This window comes from Aquila chrysaetos, chromosome 16, assembly GCF_900496995.4.
Source record: "Aquila chrysaetos chrysaetos chromosome 16, bAquChr1.4, whole genome shotgun sequence".
Taxonomy (NCBI): Eukaryota; Metazoa; Chordata; class Aves; order Accipitriformes; family Accipitridae; genus Aquila; species Aquila chrysaetos.
In genome coordinates this window covers 30,346,794-30,369,066 of record NC_044019.1, presented here as the reverse complement: position 1 = coordinate 30,369,066, position 22,273 = coordinate 30,346,794, and the positions used below count along the sequence as shown (strand labels likewise).

At 59.2% G+C, this 22,273-nt stretch overlaps 2 protein-coding genes across 5 annotated transcripts; one reads left to right on the top strand and one right to left on the bottom strand.

Annotated features, from left to right (window-relative positions):
* Positions 1–2,692: 2,692 nt before the first annotated feature.
* LRRC55 (leucine rich repeat containing 55) lies at positions 2,693–7,038 on the bottom strand. 3 transcript variants are annotated; one of them, XM_030039998.1, is made up of 4 exons: positions 6,659–7,038; positions 5,190–6,097; positions 4,852–5,090; positions 2,693–3,168 (listed from the first exon to the last, which is right to left on the bottom strand). In XM_030039998.1, the coding sequence occupies exons 2-3, from the start codon at positions 5,806–5,808 to the stop codon at positions 4,852–4,854; spliced, it is 858 nt and encodes a 285-aa protein (XP_029895858.1). In that variant the 5' UTR covers positions 5,809–6,097; positions 6,659–7,038; the 3' UTR covers positions 2,693–3,168. The 3 variants fall into 3 exon arrangements, with proteins under 3 accessions (XP_029895858.1, XP_040984998.1, XP_029895859.1); XM_041129064.1 differs by lacking the exon at positions 2,693–3,168 and having other exon boundaries at positions 4,033–5,090; positions 6,659–7,035; XM_030039999.1 differs by lacking the exon at positions 2,693–3,168 and having other exon boundaries at positions 4,033–5,087; positions 6,659–7,030.
* Positions 7,039–11,147: 4,109 nt separating this feature from the next.
* NLRP6 (NLR family pyrin domain containing 6) lies at positions 11,148–20,572 on the top strand. Of its 2 annotated transcripts, XM_030039169.2 has the most exons (11): positions 11,148–11,452; positions 12,025–12,383; positions 12,627–12,665; positions 12,755–14,477; positions 14,853–14,942; positions 15,223–15,396; positions 16,530–16,700; positions 16,952–17,122; positions 18,109–18,279; positions 18,909–19,079; positions 19,950–20,572. In XM_030039169.2, the coding sequence occupies exons 2-11, from the start codon at positions 12,065–12,067 to the stop codon at positions 20,038–20,040; spliced, it is 3,120 nt and encodes a 1,039-aa protein (XP_029895029.2). In that variant the 5' UTR covers positions 11,148–11,452; positions 12,025–12,064; the 3' UTR covers positions 20,041–20,572. The 2 variants fall into 2 exon arrangements, with proteins under 2 accessions (XP_029895029.2, XP_029895030.2); XM_030039170.2 differs by lacking the exon at positions 16,952–17,122.
* The last annotated feature ends 1,701 nt before the right edge of the window (positions 20,573–22,273 follow it).

Below are 22,273 nucleotides of genomic sequence, written 5' to 3'. Positions count from 1 at the left end.
CGGCAGCGTGGCGGAGGAAAGATGAGGGGGGAAGATAGAGGGGGGACAGCCGAGGACCGTGGGATGGGGGGATGGGGAGCGGGACCCTGCTGAAACTGGGAGCATCCTCGGAAAACCCTGGGAAGGCTGGGGAGCTGGGGGTGTGCTCCCCTGGGGTGAATTTGGGGACCCCCAATCCCGAAAAAGCGATGCTTTGGCTTGCTGCAGCCCGCTGCGGGTTCAAGCTTGGGTGGGGTCTGTGGGGCACAGCCAGATGTCCCCAAATTGTGTGCCGCAGGGACGTGGTGCTGGAAAAACAGGAGGTTATTCTGCACGGGGACCTTTGGTTGGAGCTAAAAGTGTGTGTGGGCTGCAGCGGGGAGGTACGGGGTGATGGATGAACCAGCACGGCCCATGGGGATGGGGACAGGGATGGGGACAGGAGCCAGCTGCCCCCACGCCCCAGGGAGCCTCCCAGCCCCGAGCTGCTTTTTCAAGCTACCAAACGGCCAAGCAGGACGTTCAACACCCCCCCCCCCCATCCCAGCTGGGGGGGGTGCCGAAATAATTTGGTGGTGTGCTAAGCCGGGCCGATGTCCCCGGGCATTGCCTTTGAAGTGACCTCCTTGTTTACAGCCTGCTCTGGGCTGCCTTCACACGTCCCACCCCAAAGCAAATGGAGGGGGGACCCCACATCCCTGCACTGTGGTGGAGAGGGGGTTCCCGCTCCGATTTGTGCCGGGAAACCATGGATTTGCCGAAGCCGTGCTTCCTTGCTGCGCAGAGGTACTTTTGACAGACCTCACAGCTCAGAAATAGCCGAGAAAATAACTATGGGGTGAGAGCTGTTGGCTTCTGGAGAAGGCGGGGTGTGTGTGTGTGTGTGTGTGTCATTTCGTGTGGTCCCTGCCCTGGTGTGTCCCCCCCACACCAAGCCCTGAGCAACCCACCCGAAATATGGTCCCTGACACCTCTTGAGCAGCTGATTCTCCCTGTTAGGTGAAGAAAACGCTTCAGGTGGTTGTGGCAAGCGCTGGGGGGCTTTGGGGAGGCAGAGCTTAGGCTATAAATAGTGAGGCAGGGGGTAAAAGAGAGAAAATTGGGTGAAATGGAAGGAGAGCGTTTGGGTTTTTTTTTTTCTCTCCTGTGTTTCCAGAGGTTCAAGTGCCTTCAGCTGGCCAAGGGGTGAAAGGTTTGGGAAGAGCTGTGGCGTGGGACCCCCAAGGGTCTGGTTGTCCCCGCACCCCTGTGTGACCCTCCTGGGTTGGGGAGGGGCTGGAGAGAGGAGGAAGGATGGAAAAAGAGGGGTGGGTGGAGAAGATGGGTGGAGGGAAAATTCGGGTGGCTGGGGGAGGTTTGGGAAGGGAGGTGGGGATGGAGTATGTGGAAGGATGGATGGATGGATGGACGGACGGACAGAGGTGTTGTGGGGGAGGGAGAGAAAGATGGGTGCATGGATAGAGGGATGAGAGGTGTTGAGGGATGGATGAGAGAATGGATGGATGGACGGAAAGACAGATGGATAGACAGGTGTTGGGAGGAAGGGACAGATGGGTGCATGTACAGAGGGATGACTGGATGGTGGGACGTCTGGAAGGATGGACAGACAGATGGAAGGCTGGAGGGATGGGCGAGTGGATGGTGGATGGATGGGTAGAAGGACACATGGACGGCTGGAGGGACGGGTGGATGGACATCAGGATGGGGGGGGTGACATTTGTGGCGGGCCGGTCGGCTGCAGCAGTACAGGAGGACGCGCAGGGGAGTGCCGGGAGGGGTGCAGGGGGGCACCGGGAACCCTGCAGCCGCCGCGGCGGGTGGTGCCAACAGCCGGCGAGCAGGACGGCGCTGAGCAGGCTCACCCTCCGACGCATGGCCAGCGGGTGGGCAACGGGGGCTGCCACCCTCTGGCAGCTGCCCCCAACCCGCTCCCCCGGGGCCGGCCGTGCCGGTCGGATGCGGCACAGCTGCTGCCCGACCTCTCGGCTCCGGCGAGTCGAAATGGCCCCCACGTTCCCCCCCTGCCCGCACGGTCCCTGGGGCGGGAGGGGGGTCCCAGGGAGCGAGGTGACACGGAGGTGACCCGGCTGCCGGCAGCTGGGCCCCGCCGGGGCCGGGAGATGCTGCCGGAGGAATAACAGGAAGCGCCAGGAAGGGAAAAACACGGCTGATGCCTTCTGCAGGTTGTGGGCCATCCCCTTCCCAGCCCCGCACACTCGTGTCTCCGCCGCACACGCGTGTCCCCGGCCCTGAGCCGGGCTGCGCTGATGCTCTTTATTGTTGAGGTTCGGCTCTGAAAAAGTGCTCGCTGTTTTACAAAAGTCCGCGGTTATAAAATGTGCTCCGTACAAAGACCGGGGAGGGGGGATTCAGCTTTTCCCCCTTCGCCTTCCCCACCCACCCATGCTGGGTGTAGTGTGGAGAGGGGGGGAAAGGGGGAAGGAGAGAGAAAAGAGAAGAGAAGAGAAGAGAAGAGGAGTAAAAGAAAAGGAAAGGAAAGGAAAGAAAAGAAAAGAAAAAAGAAAAGAAAAGAAAAGAAAAGAAAAGAAAAGAAAAGAAAAGAAAAGAAAAGAAAAGAAAAGAAAAGAAAAGAAAAAACAGTCAATAAGATGGAAAGAAAGGAAAGGAAAGGAAAGGAAAGGAAAGGGATAAAGAGATATAGAAGCAATAAAATAAAAAGACAAAGAGAAACAATAAAATAAAAAGACAAAGAGAAATAAAAGAAAAAAGAAAAAAGAAAAGAAAAAAGAAAGAAAAGGAAAAAGAAGAGGAAAAAGAGGGTGAGGGTGAGGCAAATGGAAGGAGAAGCCAGGAGGAGGGCAGGGCAGCTGCCTCCATGCCCAGGTGCTCCCCAGCTGGCTGCAGGACAGGAGATGGCCGTGCCGCAGGGACACCCATTGTGGGCCCTGGCACCCCGTGGCCTGGCACGGGCGCCTGCCGGGCAGATGCTGGCAGAATCCGGCACCCAAAGGCAGGTCCCTGCCCCCCCCGCAGCAGGACAGAGAAGCGCAAGGGCCAGGCCATTTTTGCTTCGGAAAGAGAGAAAATGGGTCTGGCTGGAGAGCCGCGCGCTGGGGAGGTGTGTTTGCTCTTCCTCCGCTGTCGCCCCTCAGCGAGGCCAGGAACTGCCAGTGGAGGGATGCGTCTTGTCCTCGGTGTCCAGAGGGTGTTTGGGGGGGATGTCTCAGACTTACCAAAAAGAAAAAAAAAAAGAAAATAAAGAAAAAAGAGCCCAAATGCCCCTTCCCAGGACACAGTGCTAGGGGCTGCTGCCCTCCTGTGGGCGAGGGGCTTTGGGGTGCAGCCACGATGGGGGTGCAACCTTGCCATGGGAGCAGCCTTGCCTTCGGTGCAAGCTCGCCGTGGGTGCAACCTTGCTGCGGGTTCCACCTCACCGTGGGTGCAGCCCTGCCTCACTGCAGCTCAGGGTGGCCCATGACAGGACACCCGCCTCCCCCCGGGTCAGCACAGGACCTGGCGAGGGGCCCGGGAGCCTGAGCAAAGCCACGGCCCCATGGGGTCTTACCACTGGCACGGCACCGGGGTGATGCTAAGTTGGGCACCCAGCCTTCTGCCTCAACGCTGCTACCAGGGGTCCCAGCCCTGGGAGATGTTCGGTGGTGGGGGTGGCATCACCGAGCCAGCACATTGCCTCATTTTTCCCTGTTTTCTCCTCGGTTTTTGGTTGGTTTGGTTTTAAACTGCACCCACATCTACACTCTGCCTCCACACAGGGGGGGGACATGGTAAGAAAATAAAACAACTCATGGGTAGACCCTTCTTGGGAGGTGCTGAGCCCCCCTCAGCCCCACTCCCATGCCTGACGCGCGCTGGCCGCAGGACCGGCCACAAAGATGGTGTAAAACACGCACACGGGGATGGCGGCCGCCCCGGCCAGACAGAGGGGTCATTGGCTTGCTTTTTTTTTTTTTGCTTTTTTTTTCTTTTTTGTCTTTTTTTTTTGGCGTTCCTTTTGCCTCCCAACCTTCCCACGTTGGCAAGCAGGGACGAGGCGATGGGGTCCCCCAGCCACCGGGCGATGCTCAGTGCCCAGTTTGGCCCCGAACCTGTGCGAGACTTTGGAAGAGAAAGGCAAGGACCGAAACGTGGCTGGGAAAGCTGTCCCCGGCAGATGCTCGCAGCTTGGCCCGCCGCCAGGCACGACGGCCCTGGTGCTGTCCCAGCACAGCCCGGTGTCACTGGCAAGGCGCAGGCATCCCCCGGGTCCCTCCCACAGGAGCGGTGGTGCTGAGCTGGGTGCTGGCACGGGGTCCTGGGCGTGGCCCCCCCCCCCCCCCCGGCTTTTCGGGGAGGCTGGAGAGTGTGGGCAGGATACGGGGAGGGGCTCCACCGATGCTGCTTTCGGGCTGAAAGCGGGGATTTCCTTGGTTTTTCCCCCAGGGCTGGCATCCCCCAAGGCACACGCACGCCACTTTTGGGGGGTCTCTCTCTCTCTCTCCCCCAAGCGAGGGGGGCTGCTCCCCAGCTGGAGCCCCCGGCCTCCACTGACCAGCACTGCGCAGAGGCTCCCGTGGGACCCCGTGCCGCTGCCTCCACCAACCCTGGGCAGCAGGAACCGGGGGGGGGGGGGGGGGGGGGGGGGTGTCCAAGCTCATAGTGCTGGGGAGGGGCAATCCTGTAGGGTGCTTGCTGGGGCAAAACCTCCCCGTTTTGGGGCAAAACCTCCCTGTTCTGGGGCAAAAGGAAGAGGATCCGTCTCCCGGTCTCCCCCACGGCAGCTGGGCCGGCGTCTCGTCTCGAGGGCCACCCTGGCACGGGGGAGCGGCGGGAGGGGACGAGGACAAGGCACAGTCAGGCGTCCCTGCCGGGGCGGCCGGGCTGGGGGGATGTCGTCAACGGCGGCGGCGGTACCTAAACATCCTCGTCCTCGCTGGCCTTGCTCCAGCGGTGGCAGCAGTTGGCAGTGATGCCCAGCAGGAAGTTGGTGGCCACCGAGGCGATGGAGACGACGAAGCCGACGAAGGCGATGAAGAGATAGTCGTCCAGCGTCAGCGTGAGGTGGCAGGCCTGGAAGCTCTCCTCCGTCAGGGAGAGCAGGGGGGCTCCTGCCACCTCGGGGGGGGCCCGGCACTCAGCCAGCTGCGAATCTGCTGGGGCGGGGGGGGGAGCGGTGTCAGGGCCGGCTGCCGGGACCCCGAAACGTGGGGTGGGCGGCAGGGTCTCGGGGGGACAGGACAGGCAGCACCCACCTGACGCGCAGCGCTGGATGCGTCCCCGCAGCCATTTGAGGAAGGGCTCCATGGCGCAGCCGCACACCCAGGGGTTGCCCCCCAGGCGGAGGCCCACCAGCCCCGGCAGCCCCTCCAGGGCGTCGAGGCTGATGGCCGACAGCCCCCCGTAGCTGAGATCCAGCTCCCGCAGCTGGGCCAGCCCCCGAAAAGCTTGGGGGTGCACCCGCCGCAGGCCGGGGTTGTGGCTGAGGTCGAGGCGCAGCAGCCCGCTGGCCTCCAGGAACATGTCGGCCGCCACCAGGCTGAAGTTGTTGTAGCTGAGGTCGAGGTGGGCCAGCCGGCGAGCCCCCAAAAAGAGCCCGGCCGGCAGGGCCGCCAGCGAGTTGTTGCGCAGGTCGAGGGCCCGCAGCTGGCCGTAGCAGGCCAGGTATCCCGGCGGGATGCTGGCGATGCGGTTGTGGGCCAGGCTGAGGTTGCCGGTGTCCAGCGGCAGCTCGGGGGGCACCGAGAAGAGCCGCTGCCCGCTGCAGTCCACCGCCTGCCCGCGGCACGTGCACAGCACCGGGCAGCCCGCCCCGGCGCCCGCCGCTACCGCCGCCGCCGCCGCCGCCGCCACCAGCCAGGGGCCCAGCAGCATGGCGTGGAGGCGGCGGCGAACCCCCACCCGGCGGGCGCCGGCGGGGAGGCCTGGACCCTCACGGGGCGGCGGGGGCCATCCCTCCACGGGGAAAGGGCCACCCGCCCGCTCACACCGAGGGCTGCCGGCGGCGGTGTTCGGGAGCGGGGCCGGGCTCCGAGCTAGCGACGAGATGCTCCGGGCTTCCCGGTGGCATTCGGGGGGCGCGCTAAATTCCCCCCCCCGGGGGCACGGTGGTCTGCGAGCCCCGGGGCACCGGTGGGGCTGGCGTCCGGCCGTTTTCGGCTGCCTGCGAGGGAGAGGGGCAGGAGAAAGCCGTGCTAGCCACACGCCCTGCTGGGGGGGCCGCGGCTCCTGCAGCCCAGGGCGGCCGTGTGGGGCACCCGCACCCTCCCCGTGCCCCCCCATGCCAGGGGCCACTCCACTCCTCCAAGCCCCCCCCACCCGGGGATTTTGGCCAAGAAAGAGCCCCCCTACCCTACTGACCTTGGTCAGCTCATCCTGGCCGGTGCTGGCCGGAGCTGGGGGGTGCCCGCTCCCCGGCCTCCCTGCCGGGCCCCTGCCACCACCGTCTCAGCCTGGTGCCAGGGACGCCCTCCCCACCCGTCTCCTGTGGGGATAACCCCCTCCCCGGCACCCACGCGGGGTCCCCCCCGGCCTGCTCTCGCCCCCCGCCGCCTGGCCGTCTTCCCTCCTTCCTCCCTCACCCATGCCCTCCTTGGCTCCATCCTCTCCCCACCGCCCCATCTTACTGGGGGGGGAACGACGGACACCGCCACCCTGGCCACCCCCCTTCTCCACAGGCCCCCCGATCCCTCTGGCGGTGCCGGGGGTCCCCCGGGGTACTCACGCCGGCCAGGGGATGAGCAGGGGCTCGGATCCCCACGGCCGCTGGGCCTGGGCGGTGAGGTGGGGGTCCCTGGGCGGCCGCCCTCGCCCCCGTGGCCACCAAGTTGGGAGAGCGGCTCCCGCAGCCGCGGCCAAGGCTGCTGCCGAGCCTGGCAATGGGAGCAGGTCTTTCCCCACCTCCTTCCTCCCCTCCTCCTCCTCGTCCTCCCTTGTCTCTCTCTTTCTCTGTCTCTCCTTTTTTTTTTTTTTTTTTTTCTCTTTTTTTTCCTTGAGGGCCAGATACTGACGTTTCGGTGTCTCTTAGCAACTGCCTCCACATCTCTGAGCAACAGGAGAGCGGGATGCAGAGCCGACGGAGCGATGGAGACAGCGGAGGGTAGAAATGCCCCCGCCCCGGGGACACCCTAGCCGGGGGTGGGGGGGACCTGTACCCAAATGGCCGAGGCATCCAGGCGGGATGGAGCGGGAAGACGGGTGGCCTCCTGCTCCCCCGCCACAAGCTCAGCTGGTCCCCAGCCCTCCCCACACCCCCCAGCCCTGGGAAGCATCCCCGTGGGATAGGGTGAATCAGGGTTTCCCGGCCTCTGAAAACAGAAACAAATTACGTATCGGCAGAGGGAAAAAATACGGCATCCTGGATCAAACCGGGAGTGACGTTACCCGACTGTTGTCACCCCAATGCACTCAGGCCACAGGGACCCACTGGCCCGGGGGGGGGGGGGTTGCAGCGAAGGGACGGCTGCATTTCCATTTAAAAGCCTACCTAACCCGGCACACAACCCCCTCTCCAGCCTGCTATAAGCTGAAACGTGGGTTGTTTTGGTTTTTTTTTTCCTGCTCGCAGACTTGGAAAATGCCTCAGGTTGACGCTGATTGTTTTGCTCCACGCGAGCTGAAAAATTCTGTTTCCCTTCTCCTTTTGGATGGGGCGAGGACAAAGCGGGTTTTAGCAAGCTGCCTTCCTCCCAGTGGCTGGCTTTTTACCATGAAAACGGCCGTTTCAGATCACAAGGGTGCCCATGTTTTGCTCTGGAAACATTGCAACACCACAGCTATGGCATTTTTGGGAAGGAGGCACTTTCAAAACCCAACCTGCCTGGATTCGGGGCAGGGGGTATCCTTGTTTTAATTTTCTCCTGCTGTTTTCATAGAGTTGCTCCTTTTCCCATCTGAAACCACCAGCCCGATCCCAGTATTTCAGCAGCATCGCCTGGGGGCTGTTTGCTCCCCACGTCCCGCAGGACGGCTCCTCCTCGTCGCGGCGGCTTGCAGCCTGACGGCGTGCAGCTGCCTCTCCCTGTGGTGGGTATTAATTGGCGCTGCTCGTAGCCTGGGCTCCCAGCAGGCTTCAAGGGAAACTCCGGGAGCCAAATACACCCAGACATCCCAGGAGCCAGCTGCAGCTTAGACAGACACATAATTAGAGATAAGACCCAAGCCTGGCTGCAGATCTGTTCCCAGCATCTATTAGCGCCAAGTTTTTTCCACCCCCCCAGTGTTTTGGGCTACGTTGGCAGCAAATAAACGAGCAAATTACCCCAACCGGGGCTTGTTCGCAACGGCCCTTGGGGCCAAGCGGCACAGCAGAGATCGGCTCGCGGCCCTCTCGCCGAAACCCCTGTGGTCACAGCCACGGGGACACCGCCACGGTCGCTGGGCAGCGTCCATGACGGAGCTGCCACCCGCTCCCCTGGAGCCAGGTTTAGGATGCTCGCCTTCGGGGTGGGAAGGCTGCCCTCCACCAGCTCACCCACGGAGCCCGCCTGCGAGAGCCCAGCCCCATCGAAACAGCGTTTCTGGGACAAAAACCACAGGCGGGAGAGCACTAGCCTGTTGGATGATCGCTCCCAGCTTGCTTCTAGCCCCCCTTTTCAATTCCCCCCCCCCTCCCCTTTTTGGGGAAGGCGTTGGCAGTAAGGCAGCCCCCTCTCCTGCAGCCAGCTCTCCCAGGCTTGGCCCTGTTTGCCCACAGCTGGGGTCAACCCAGTCCCCAGGAGCCTGGGATGGCTCCAGGGAGCCTGGCTCGATAAATCTGCCTTATATTCAGGGCTTTATCTCTGTCAGGGCAGGCAGCATCTAATAGCCCCCTTTGTTTAATCCGTATGCATTCAAGCTTTGGAGAGGAGGAGAGGAATGGTTACATCTCTTCTTTTGAAGGGTGGTCAAAGCTGTCAGTCACAAACAGGAGCTCGCCCAGCCTCCTTGGCATGTCAACAGGCAGCACAGCTCTTGGTTTGCAGCCTGAGATGGTGGCAGGACACATGGCCCAGCTGTGGGGCTTGCTGCAGCGTCCTCCCAGCGCCTGGCGTGGGCTCTCACAGCACCTCTGGCCCCCCAAAAGTAAATAAGGTTTACCGTATCTGCCTCCGCTGCCACCACCGGGCCACGAAAGGGGGCTGCGGGTGATGCTGGTGGCCAGACATCTTCCCATGCCAGGGAGCAACGGGGAGAGCTGGAGGAGGAGGGCTTAGGCACATCACGAGTCCTCTCCTGGCCCCCACTGCCGAGCGTGCCCACAGGTTTCACCAGCCGCAAGCTCTTGCCGGAGGACCAAGGTCGGCTGGTGGCATGGCTGGGGTTGCAGCGAGGGACGAAGCGGTTTCATTTCAGGCTGCCAGCCAGGCCCCGTCCCCACACTGGTGGGAGCGGCACCCGTCAAACCACAGCCATTTCCCCCAGAGAGGCAGGAAGTTCACAGGAAGGGCAGGTGGTGAGAGCCACGAGCCGTGGCTGCGCTGAGGAGCCGGTGAAACACCGTGTGGCCCCGCATCCGCGTGCTGCTGCAGCCTGGGTCTGGGGGCAAAAAGTCCCTCGTAGGTGCTGCCGGGCAGAGCACTAAGCAGGGCGAGCACCCGTCCACCCTGAGAAACCTTGCTGCACCCACAATGTGTCCAGCTTCTGCGCCACCGATATTTAAGCAATAAGCGTCGAGCAGACTGGCTTTCAGTTTCCCCAGCATCACTCTCAATATATTAGACCAGTTCTTAACATTTTTTTGGGGGGGGGGGGGGGGGGGGGAGCTCCACAACCATTAATGAGTTTGCACCAATTTAACCCAGCCTGAATGCCATTGCTGTAAGATGGGTAAAACTCAGGGAAATGGGAATGCGCCAGGATCCTGGCAGCAACAGGGCTTGGTTTGACTTCGATTTGGGTCTCTCTCCATCCAAGACACATTTTTCCTTTGGCTGACACTCTTTGTAATCACAAGCTGGAGGCAGAAATCCAAAACCCAAAGTGGCTTTTGGAGTTGAGCATGGTGCATCCATGCCAAGGTGGGGGTCTTACAACTTCGAAATGCTTTGCAATCAGCTAAGCAGGTTTTGCTCTTGTGGGATTTGTTTTCATGTTGCACAGGACGTGGCTGCAGTAAGGGTAGTTGGAGCTTTCCCTCTGGGATACTTCAGTTTTTCTCTGCAAACACTATTAACATCAGCGCCGTTGTGCAGGCAGGGGTTGTAGGTGGGGCAGCACCTTCTCTCGGTTTCTCTTCTCACCCTACACGTTGTTATCTCCTGCAAAGTTGCTTCGGAGGCATTTTTGCAGTTTCAGTCTCAGAAAGAGTTGGGTTGGTGTTGTTTTTTTTTTGCTTCACTCCTGTGTACTTTTGCCTGTGCCTAGCCTGGGGCCACAGAAGCGTTTCCCAGGGGGGCTCAGCCACCTCACCCCACCCGCCTGCTGTCCCTGCAGTGCCAGCCACATTTGCCCAAGAAGGTTTTGGCACTCTGACCTGCCGGCTGGCTCCCTGCAAATGGGCCGTGTTCTGACAAAGCCGCTCATGGCTTGTAGCTTACAGCTCGTTTTCATTGCCAGGAGCAGGGGGGGATTGCAGCTCCAATTCAGCCCGAATTTCACCTTCAGGGCTGCTCCTCAGCCTGCCCTTTCCCCTGGCAGCAGCTCTGGTGGATCCCACTAGATTTTTTGGTCTGTTACCCCTATGGCAGCCTGAGTTTTTGAAGCATTTTGCTTGACCAAAAAGCCTGTGGTGTGACCTGGTCCTATGGCAGGACCCCGCTGCCTGTTTAAGTCCCCAGCAGAGAGCAGAGCCACCTCTGCCATCTGGTGATGGGCCAGCCGACCAGAGCCTTCCCTGGTGTTGGGACACCAGGACTAATGTTCAGCTCCGTGGCGGGATGAATTCCAGGAAGTGGCAAAGCCACCGCCGACCCTCCAGCTGGCCCAGTCTTGGCTGTTTTAGCTCACTGGCATGTCCCAAGCCGTGCAGGACTTGACAGCAGCCGAGCTGCTGCAGCTGGGTGCTGAGGTCTGCGTGCTTTCAGCACAACCCTCTGCTGCAGCGCGAGAAGGAAGGAGCTGGTGCTAAGAAGAAAAGAGAAGAAAAGGGGAAAATAAATGAGGTGCAGAAAGGTCATGAAGTGTGAGAACCTTGACCTGAGAGGGAAGGAACTGTGGCACCCTTTGAAAGTGAAACTGTGCCCATACAGGAAATCGCAGCGCTTGCGCGGCTCACCGGCTTGGTTTTGTCAGTACAATGAAGGACTCCAGCCATCCCTGCCAGCCCATCCTGATGGCATGATGGCACTGCACAGCGGGTCCCACACAGGCTGAAGCAGCCTTGTTCCAGAGCAGGGACAGCTGCCTGGCTGTGACCCTGGTGGGACAGTGGTTCTTCTGGTGGGTACATGGATGTCCTTGTGGGGATACGCCTCTCCTGGTGAGGACACCAATCTCCTGGTAGGGACGCGGCTCTCCTGGTGGGGACATGGCTCAATTGGTGAGGATGATACTCTCCTGGTGAGGACATTGCTCTTCTGGTGGGGACACTGCTTTCCTGGTAGGTCCACTGCTTTCCTGGTGGGGACATTGCTCTGCTGGTGGGGACACTGCTTTCCTGGTAGTTCCAGTGCTTTCCTGGTGGGGACATCGCTCTGCTGGTGGGGACACCGCTTTCCTGGTAGTTCCAGTGCTTTCCTGGTGGGGACATCGCTCTGCTGGTGGGGACACTGCTTTCTTGGTGGGGTATGGCTCTCCTGGCAGGGACATTTTTCTCCTGGTGAGGACATAGCTCTCCCAGCAGGGACACTGCTCACTTGGTGGGACACGGCTCTAGTGAGGCTTTGGTGGCAAGCCCCTGGACTGCTGCCCCGCTCATGCTCATGCTGGCGGGGATGGTTTGGGCTGTGGAAGCAGGCAGGGGTACAGCAGGCAGGACCGTGGTGCCTGGTTGGGGACAGCCAGCCCCACAGCCCTGGCCCCTGGGGAGCGGAGCAGGGAGGATGAGGCTGCGGGGGAGCAGGGGGCACAGCTCCCCTGGGGCAGAGACAGCATGACTGGGATGGGCCTGGGCCGTGGGGCTGGGTGGCTCCTGACAGGATGGTTTCCCCAAACCTTGTACCCCCATCACAGGCACAGGGCCACGTGTTAGCCGGGTGTGGGGGCTCTCCCCATGGGGTTGCGTGGCAGCAGGAACTGCGTCCCAAGCAGAGACGGCCCCCAGGGCACTGCTGGGGAGCTGCTGCTCCGGGCCCTGGAAGACCTCTCCGAGCTGGACTTTAAAAAATTTCGGGATGCGCTGGCACATGGAGACCTGCGGGGCAGGACCTGCATTCCCTGGGGGCGGCTGGAGAAGGCCGACTGGATGGATACAAAGAACCTCATGTTGGATTTCTACGGCGGGGAGGACGCCCTGGATGTGGCGATAGCTGTCTTTGAGCGCATCCAGCTCCGCAACGCTGCCGCCCTGCTCCGGGAAAGCAGAGAGAAAGGTGGGAAGGCTGAGCAGCTCCCCAGCGAGTACAGCATCCTGTGGGGTCCCAGGCACCATGTCCTGGGGGTTGTGTCTGCAAGAGCCCATGTTTGGGGCCATGAGGATGCTACGGAAAGGGTGGTGGGTTGGGGGTCCCTGTGGTAGGGTGCAGGGTGCTCCTCCAGGGATGAAGTGATGGAAGAGGCTTTGGGGGTGTTGGGTGCTCAGTGATGCTGCCCACTAACACCACTTTCTCTTCCAGCCCTGGGGCCTGCTCCTCTGTGGGGTTCATCGTCATCAGGTAGGTGCCAGCGGGGAGAAGTGTCGGGAGCTCTGCTGCCGCTCGCCCCACACTCCGCAGACGTGTGAGGTGGCCTCCTGCCCTTCCAGATTACCAGAGGAATTACAAAAAAGCCATACGCCAGGCATACAGCCGCATGAAGGACCAAAATGCCCGGATGGGTGATGATGTAAGCCTGAATGCCAGGTACTCAAAGCTGGTGATCGTCAACAAGCACCGCGACGAAGAGCAACGGGAGCACGAGATCATGGCCATGGGACGGAGGCATGCAGAGATCATGAAGGAGCAAGCCAGTTCCTCCATCGCTGTCAGCGACCTCTTCAAGCCTGGCCCCGATGGCTGGACCCCCAAGGTGGTCGTGCTCCTGGGAGCCGCAGGTGTGGGCAAGACGATGACAGCCAGGAAGATCATGCTGGACTGGGCATCCAACAAGATGTTTGTGGAGTTTGACTATGTCTTCTACATCCACTGCCGGGAGGGCAATCTCCTCACCAGCCCAGCCAGTGTGGCCAACCTCATCACCCAGTGCTATCCTGGCAGCTCTCCACCACTTGACGAGATGCTGAGGCAGCCGGAGAGGCTCCTCTTTGTGATTGATGGCTTTGACGAGTTCCGCTTTTCCTTTGACCTGCCCCAGTCTGAGCTGTGCTTCAAGCCCCGAGAGGAGAGGCCAGTGGAAATCATCCTGAGCAGCCTTTTCCGCAGGATGCTCCTGCCCGAATGCTCCCTGCTCATCACCACGAGGCCAGCTGCCCTGCAGAAACTGGGCAAGTGCCTGGAGTGTGAGCGCTATGCCGAAATCCTGGGGTTTTCGGAGGCGGAGAGGAAGGAGTATTTCCACAAGTTTTTTGATAATGCGGAGCAGGCAGCTGCCGCCTTCCAGTTTGTCAGAGGGAACGAGACACTCTTCACCATGTGCCTGGTGCCCATCGTGTGCTGGATCGTCTGCACTGTCATGAAGCAGCAGCTCGGCCGCACCGGGGGTCTCGCCCAAAGCCTGAAGACAACGACAAGGATCTACATCCTTTACCTTTCTGCCCTGCTCCGGTCTCTGAGCAGCCAGCTGAAGCAAGGCATGCCCAGGGTGCTCAGAAAGCTGTGCTGCCTGGCAGCTGATGGCATCTGGAAGCAGAAGGTCCTCTTCGAGGAGAAGGAGGTGCAGGGCTATGCACTGGACCAGCTAGAAGCCCTCCCGCTCCTCCTCAACGAGCACCTCTTCCAGAAGGACATCTCCTGCGTCAGCACCTACAGCTTCATCCACCTCAGCTTCCAGGAGTTTTTTGCGGCGCTGTTCTACCTGCTAGAAGATAAAGGGGAGGCACAGGACCTCCCCGCTGGTCCCAGCAGGGACGTGAAGGAACTGCTGGAGAGCTACGGCAACTCCAGGAACTACTTCATGCTAACTGTGCGGTTCCTCTTCGGGCTCTTAAATGAGGAACACAGGAGGGAGCTGGAGGAGGAGCTGGGGTGTAAAATCGCACCCAGGATTACACAGGAATTACTGGCATGGCTTCAAAACAGCCAGAAAACAGCCCTAGCTCTTCTGATGCAGGAGACGGCGGTGATCCGTGAGCTGGAGGTCTGCCACTGTCTGTACGAGCTCCAGGACAAGCGTTTTGTGGCGGCTGCCTTGGATCCTTTCACGGGCGTGTACCTACGAGGGCTCAACCTTAACCGCTTTGATCAGCTGGTCCTTTCCTTCAGCATAAAACACTTCCCCAAGCTGGAGTCACTTGATCTGGGGCACTGCTCCTTTCTGTGGGATGACCCCGAGGACTCTGCGGGCCCGCAGCCGGCCAAGCAGGCATGTCGGTGCGTAAGGTCCCAAGACACAAAGTGGCGAATCCCTTAGAGCCCAAAGAGCTGTGATGACTCTGCGGAGGAGCCTGCAGCCAGGCTGGTCCTCCCGCCACGCCAGGCACATCGGCAAGGGGCTACAGGTGTGACCTAGGGACACAGCCAGCGGCCAAGGAGCATACTGGAATAGGGATAGAAATAGGAATAGTTTAGGACTAGGAGTAGGAGTAGGATAGGATAGAATAGAATAGAATAGAATAGAACAGAACAGGAATAGAATAGGAATAGGATGAGAATGGGAATAGAATAGGAAAGGAATTGACTAGGATAGGAATAGACTAGGAGTAGGAGTAGGAATAGGAATAGGATGCATCTCTTCTTTCTTTTCAGGGAAAAACAGCGAGAGGAGGGGAAGCAGTCACCCATCCACCTGCTTTGTCAAGCATTGGAAAAATCAGGCTGTAAATTAAAGATGTTAAGGTACATTGCTCTTCTCAGCTGGGTGAAATGGGAAAACAAGTAAACCCCAGCCAGCCCGGCTGGGTCTCCTTGCTGCACGGGGAGGATGACCACGTGCCGCCACGGCTCGCTGCACTGTGGGATGGGCTGCTGTCCTGCTCCTGGGAGGCCATCCGTGAAGACCAGTCCAGTTTGTGGATGTCATCAGTAGTGGCTATCTCAGCAAGGGGTTGATTGGTGTGTCCATGTGGCAGGGCAGCTGTGCCGAGCCCTGTGGCTCCTCTCTGTGTCTCTCTTGCAGGTTTGATCGGTGTCAGCTCACAAGCGCCTGCTGCGCGGCTCTGGCCTCCGTTCTCAGCGTAAATCCCACCCTGACGGAGCTGGACCTGGCTGGGAACGAAGACCTGAGGGACAGTGGCGTGAAGCTGCTGTGTGAGGGGCTGAGACGCGGCACCTGCCAGCTGCAGACAATGCGGTAAGGGACGTTGTGAGCTCCAGGAGGCTGCAGGACCATTTGTCTCTTCTCTTTGTGAGCCTGGAAGAGGGATAAAAAAAGAAAAAAGAAATGAGAAAGGCCCATTTACTGATGCTGCTGTTGCCAAAGATAGCTTGAGGCATCGCAGACCTACTTGTCACAGGGGCCTGACCTTTATTATTGCCTTTTCCAGCAATATAATTTAGTTCCACATTTTTAAATGAATGAGTCTCTGCTAGGACGCTGCAGGAAAGTAAGGGAGAGAACTGATTTTCAGTGCCGAGGCCAGATGGAGAAGTTAGAGGAGAGCGCTGTGCTACTGTGCCTGCTGTTTGTTTGTCTGTGGGTGTCTGTGCACCCCAGACACCTTCTTCCTGGGCTCTTGCCCTGCAGCTGCAGGTGTTTTCGGGTCCCTGTGTGCCCGGGCAGGGACAGGGCTGGCCACACACCATGCAGAAACGTAATTGCAGAAGTGGATTCACCCCAGAGACCATTTCTGGGAAGAGGATGAACCATCCCTTAGTGGTGTCTGCATTTTCCCCTCCATATTTTTTTTTTTGGTGTTTCCATTGCCCCCTGGTATAGATTCAGCCTGGACAATAAGATTTGAAAGAGGGTATCTCTCTGAAACTTCAAAAGTGAGGCAGGTTAATCTCACCCATTCAAGCAATATTAATTGTTTGCCCCCAGACCTTTACTCCTTGGTCGAGCGGACACTGTGTGGTTGCCTTACCTGTCCATTCCCACACTCCGGCACAGCGGCATTGCTGCCGGGTACTGTCTCACGGCTGCACTTTGGCATTTTGTCCCTTAGCGTCTGCAGATTTGGGTTCTGTTTTGCACTCTGGAGAATGTTTGAGCTGCTCTCAGCCTCACTGCGCCCAGGGATGCCAAACAAGGAAACACCAGTGAACACCAGTACAGGCACACCAGCTTTGGGAGAGGGATGGGGAGAGGGCAGTGAGATGCTCCCCTCTCTTTTCCAACACAGTGTCCCCAGAGCTGCTGCAGGAGCTACGTCCATTCCTGGACCAAGGCAGGGGACACTGGCCAGGTCTCCTCTGACCTGGGGCGATGGAAAGGAGGGCCGAAGCGCTGGCGGGTGGGCAGCCTCACCGCCGTCTCTCCCTCAGGTTGGGCTGCTGCAACCTCACGGCCACCGGCTGCAAGGACCTTGCCGCGGTGCTGGGCACCATGCCCAGCCTGGCGCAGCTGGACCTGAGCGACAATCCCTTGGAGGACAGCGGCATGCGGGAGCTGTGCGGGGCACTAGCAGGACCTGGCTGCAGCATGCAAAAGCTCTGGTAATGGGCGTCGGGCTGGTGGGTCCTGCTTTGTCCTGCTTTGTTCCCGGTGGACGCCTTTTGGGGGGTCACTGCGGCCGGGTGTGCAGAGTGCTGCTCTGCCCCTACTGCGCCACGTCGCTCCCCCTGAGCGCTGCTAATTAAACAGCCTGACCACAACCCTAGGCTCAAAAAGCAGCGGGTGATTTTCAGAGAGAAGTGGCCGCCAGGGGGTCGAGACCAGCTTAGCCACGGTACTGTGCCCCTCGCAGGCTGTGGCAGTGTCGGCTGACGGAGGCGAGCTGCGGAGCTCTCGCTGCGGTGCTCGCCGCCAGCCCCAGCCTGACGGAGCTGCACCTGGGGGACAACGAGCTGGGGGACGGAGGTGTGCGGCGGCTGTGCGAGGGCCTGCGGGATCCTGCCTGCCGGCTGCGGATGCTGAGGTGAGGGGTTCCCGGGGGGGACATCGCTGGGTGGGCACCAGGACCCTCTACAAGCGGGATGTCTGCAAGTCAAAAATAGAAAGCAATTGCTGTCTAGCGCTCAGAGGACGTAATGCGCTCCTGGGCTGTGCAGCACCGCGCTGGCTGCCCTCCTAAGACCTGCAGGGCAAAGGTGACATGCCACCTTTCACCAGGGCCACCACCACTGAGACAGCTCTGGTTTTCTCATGTGCTTTTAAACTTGAGCTTCTTACCCACTTTTCCCCTGGAGCTACAAATGAGCTGCATCTCAGCCATTCTGTGAGCACAGGTAGCAGAAAGCCAGGAGAAGAAGCTGCAGAGGGGCCACACAGCAAGAGTGGTAAAATTGGAGTCGGTGGCATTTCCCAGGGCTCAAGCAACATCCCCCCACCTGCACAGACCCCCTGGGAAAAGGGGTCTGAGCTGGGCTGGTGGAGGCACTGAAGGCAGGGTAGCTAGCTGGGGGTGGTGAGCAGCACTTTTGCTTTGAACTGTGTTGGGGCCAGAGAGGAGGGAGATGGGTGATGCAGCTCTTCAGTCCAGCAGTGATTTTAAGCTCCTGAGCTCCAGTAGTGATGCTGAGCCAAGGGGAGGGGGGCTGTAGTGCCCCTGGATAGGAGATGTGGCTCTGCTCGGGCAGGTGGCAGCTTCTAGGTCCTGAAGGACCTGAGAAACACCTCACCACTAGCCAGTGCCTTCAGGGTGCTGTTCACACCTGTAAGTACAGGAGTCAAAGAGGAAAAACCTGCAAGATTTGGGAGGAAATACAGAAGCGAGGTACCTTGCAAGTGGGGCCAGTTTCTCTCTGTTGAGATATTCTCCTCCTTGTTGGCCCCGGGGCAAAGGTGCCATCAGTGTGGATGGGTGTGGTGGGCACTGTCCCCAAAGATCAGCGGGCAGCTGGGCTGATGGGCTGCCAGAGCAGCCATGACGATGCCCCTCTCCTCTGCCTGTGCCCCTCGCAGGCTGTGGCAGTGTCGGCTGACGGAGGCGAGCTGCGGGGCTCTTGCTGCGGTGCTCGCCGCCAGCCCCAGCCTGACGGAGCTGCACCTGGGGGACAACGAGCTGGGGGACGGAGGTGTGCGGCGGCTGTGCGAGGGCCTGCGGGATCCTGCCTGCCGGCTGCAGATGCTGAGGTGAGGGGCTCCCGGGGGCTGCTGGGGCTGGGAAGATGCTCTCTGCAGGGATCTGCCACTCACCTGTGCTCCCCTGATGAGTCTCCCTGTGGCTGGTCACCATCCCTTGCCAGGCCAGTTTGAACACCTTCAGGTGAATGCCAAGAGCTTCAATAGGCAGGGTGCTAACAGCTTAAAAATATAAAATTATTTCTTTATTAGCTATATGAGATTATTTATCATCACCCAGATGAGATAACTAGGATTTAAAGCTCTCCCAGGCAAAGCAGCAGTATGCTCACTGCCCCAGCTGCAGCTATTCCATCCACCAGCAGATTTCAGGTGCACGTATATAGTCGTTTCCTCCTTGAAGACCACCCCAATCCTATTTTGTGGTTGTGAGAAGCAATCAAGGGGTACCCCAGTCAAGAGGAAGCCCGGTCCTGCCTGTGCCCATCTGAAGGGATGTTCCCAGACACCTCACAAGATGCCCAGAGAAAGGCTTTGAAGCAAGTCCTCCCTGGAAGCTATTTCCAGGCATCCAGAGGACCTGGGCTGGCTGAGTAGGCAGCACAGGCAAGGTTTCTGGCTGTGAAGGACCGTGCATGAAATGTCCAAATGTCTCCTTTCTCCAAACGCCTCCCTGGCAGTCTGTGGCAGTGCCGACTCAGCAGCGCCTGCTGCGAGGACCTCTGCACCGTGCTCAGCACCAGCCGGAGCTTGGAGCATCTGGACCTGAGTGAGAACGATCTGGGAGATGGCTGTGTGCAGCTGCTGTGCGAGACGCTCAGGCATCCCACCAGCTTCTTGCAGAGGCTTTGGTAAGGGACTTTCGGCTCCTCTGGGCATTGCCCTGGCTGCAGTGCTCCTCCGGCCACGGGGCTGCTCCCCGCGGGAACTGGGACAGACCAAGCATGACATGAGCCTCCTCATGCCACAGCTCCCAGCCTGCCCTGCGAGGTGGGAGTGTGTTTTCTGTGAAGCTATGACTGCTCCCGGTGCCCTTCTCTGAAGGCATCCTGGGACGGCAAGGTGCTGGGCAGCTCAATCTGGAGAGCACCGCATGGCAGCCGGAGCTGGCTCTGCCTCCTGCCAGCTAACAGGCAGCTGCCCTGCTGCCCCCCCCCCAGCTCTACCAGCTGCTCACTTCTGGAATTAGCGTGATGAGACCTACTGCCTTCCTAAAGCAGCTGGTGCTGCCTCGAGACACACTGCTAATGCACAAAAGTGGGGGGGGATGATGTGTTTCATCGGCCCCAAAGCAGGCAGCAGAGATGGATGCTCCATGTGACGGCACCTTTCCTGCCCTGAGACTGGCCCTGCTGATGCCAACTCCTTGCCCAGTGTGGTGGGCAGAGGCAAGGCAGGGGTTGCCTTGACCCAGCTAAGTGAATGCTGCGACCATGGACCCCAACTCTGGCTGCCAGGGCAGGACCCTGCGGGGTGCTCAGTGCCTCGGTGGAGCTGTGGTTACCCAATGGAGAGAACTCCATGGACCAGCCCTAGCCTCAGTCTCCCCCATGCTCTCTACTTGCTGAAGCAGAAAAAGCTGGCTAGGACAGGGGCCAGACAACACCAGAAAAAAAACCCCCACGCTGGCTGCTTTTTGTCCTTTTTTTTGGCTGTGCAATATAATGGCCAACAGTCAATAGCTTGAGTGGATTTAATCTCTTTCCTTCTCCTCTCCAAAGGCTGAAGAAATCTGGATTAAACGAAGAGACGTTACAGAAGCTGGCTGCTCTCAAAGATGTAAACCCCAGCCTGAATATACAATACGTCTGACAAGCAGGACTTGTTCCAGCGAGGGGCTCTGGCCTGGCAGCTCACTGACAGAGCTTGCACATGCGTTAGGAGGGGATGAGAGGTCTGGGAGACGTTTCCTCTGTTTGAGAGGTCCTTTTAGTGCTGAAAGCACCTTCCAACAGGAATGGCCGGGCTCTGGTTGATCCTCCTGAGGAGTGCAGGAATTACCACCTGGAGCTGAGATGTGTTCATGCATTACAGGTCCAGAGAGAACCTGCTCCAAGGTCCTGGGTGGGTGGGAAGGAGCAGGGCTGAGGCTGTGGGAAACCAGCATGAGGCAATGGATGAATCTGAAATTTCAGTGTTTGGTCCCCACTGCTGGGAGTGCCCAAAACACACCTTGGCTGCAGAGATTTTTATTCACTACCCGTGGTTAATTCACTGTGATTTGTATATTGATTAGGGTTTCTGAATTTCTGCATGATCCTGTACTTTCCAAGAAGGTCTTCTTCCTCTCCTTTTTGGCCATGTATTTATTATGAAGAATGCTTGTGTTATACCCATGTGAAATAAAGATCACCTCCCAGAAATCTCTTCATGCTGTGACATTTCCATTTGTTCCTGTGTCAGCAGCAATGCCCCAGGACCTCCCCCAGGGTCCAGGCAGTCCCCAGGGATGCTGTCCAGGCCCATGGTCTGGTTTCTCTCCCATTATTGGGAGCACCACTATACAGCCGAGCACAGAGTTGGATTAACGAAGCACAAATCTGTTTAAACTTCCCGGTCACTCTGAGGACCAGCACAGCTCTCACCATGGGTAAGAACGATGCTTCTTTTCCTCCCTCTTGACCCAGTTCTGGCTCTCAGCCCCAATCCTGAGCTCCAGATCCCCATGTCTGCTGAGGTGACACCTGGGACCGCACTCTGTCCCCAGAGCCTGGTCCCGCTCAGCCCTCATCAGAGCCCTGCAGGCAGTGGGACCAGCAGCTTTCCTCCCCAGGCACCAGGAATACAGAGAAGGAGAGGTGACAGTGCCAGCTCCTACCCTCCAGCCAGTGGCACCAGCCCGATGCCTGAACTGGGGCTGCACAGGGGACCAGACCTCCCAGGTCCCTTCACAGCCTGGCAGGGCTCCACCGACTTCTTGGCCCAGCCAATTTCACATCCTCCAAAATTGCTTCGCGGCTTTTGTTGATTGCCTGTCCTGGAAATGCTCTGGCAATAGCTGGCGGTTTCGGCAGGGGCCCTCCTGGGAACTTCCTGCTCATCGCCAGAACATCAAGCCTGTGGTTGATGGGTGCTGCTTGCACCAGTGCGGGGCTGAAACAAAACCTGTTCATCCCCAAGCATGATACTGACTGACTGCCCCCGTTGCCTCCTGCCAGTAAAACCTTGATCCTCCTGCAGCCAGGCACCTCTAGCCAGCTCCAGATGAGAGCCTGACCTCCAGCTCCCATCCTCTTCCAGGTCCAGAAATCATTGCCTCCTTCCTTGGCGATGTCTAACAAGGTAATTTGAGGACTATCATGAGGGACAGAAGCCAGCTGGCAGGGAACAGCCGAAGTCTGTGCTCAGGGGAGCCTGAGAACACCAGGGGAGCCTGAAATAGCCCAAGAGAGTCCGGAGAAATGGGCAACACAAGAGCATCCCAGTCTGCAGAGATTAAGAAAGCTCAGAGGTACCACAGCCACCCTGAAAGCACCTGAGAAAGCCACTAGTGAGAAAAGTCAAGAGAGTCCAAGAAAACTCAGAGAAACTGGGGAAAAAAACCTCCAGGGAGATTCCAAGAGAGCTCAAGTGATGCCGAGAGCCCCAGAGAGACCAGGAAAGCCCAGCTGAATCCAAGAGAGCCCCAGAAAGCCAAACCAAGGGAGCCCAGAGCACCCAGGGAAGTGCAGAGCATCCCAGGAGGGCCGGACAGCAAACCCCCCCCGGCAAATCCGAGAAAGACAAAGTGAGGGTGTTGCTGCATAGGCTGAAATCAGCTCTGCGGCACCTTGTGTGAGAGAAAGGAGTGGGGTGCAGCTGGGCTGGGCTGGACGTGGCAGGGAGCAGGAGAGAGGTGGGAATGCACCGAGGTGACCACCAGAGCTGTGGGACCAGCAGGACCCTTTGAGTGCGGCTGCCCTGGGGAGAGCATTGTCAGTGCCCTCAAAATGTAGTGCACTGATGGGGATGTAGCAGGAGCACTCCCCATGGCTACAGCGGTGATTGCATCTGAGCATGTCTCCCCTCCAACAGGCTCAGCCTCTTTCAGTAAAAACCAAGCCGA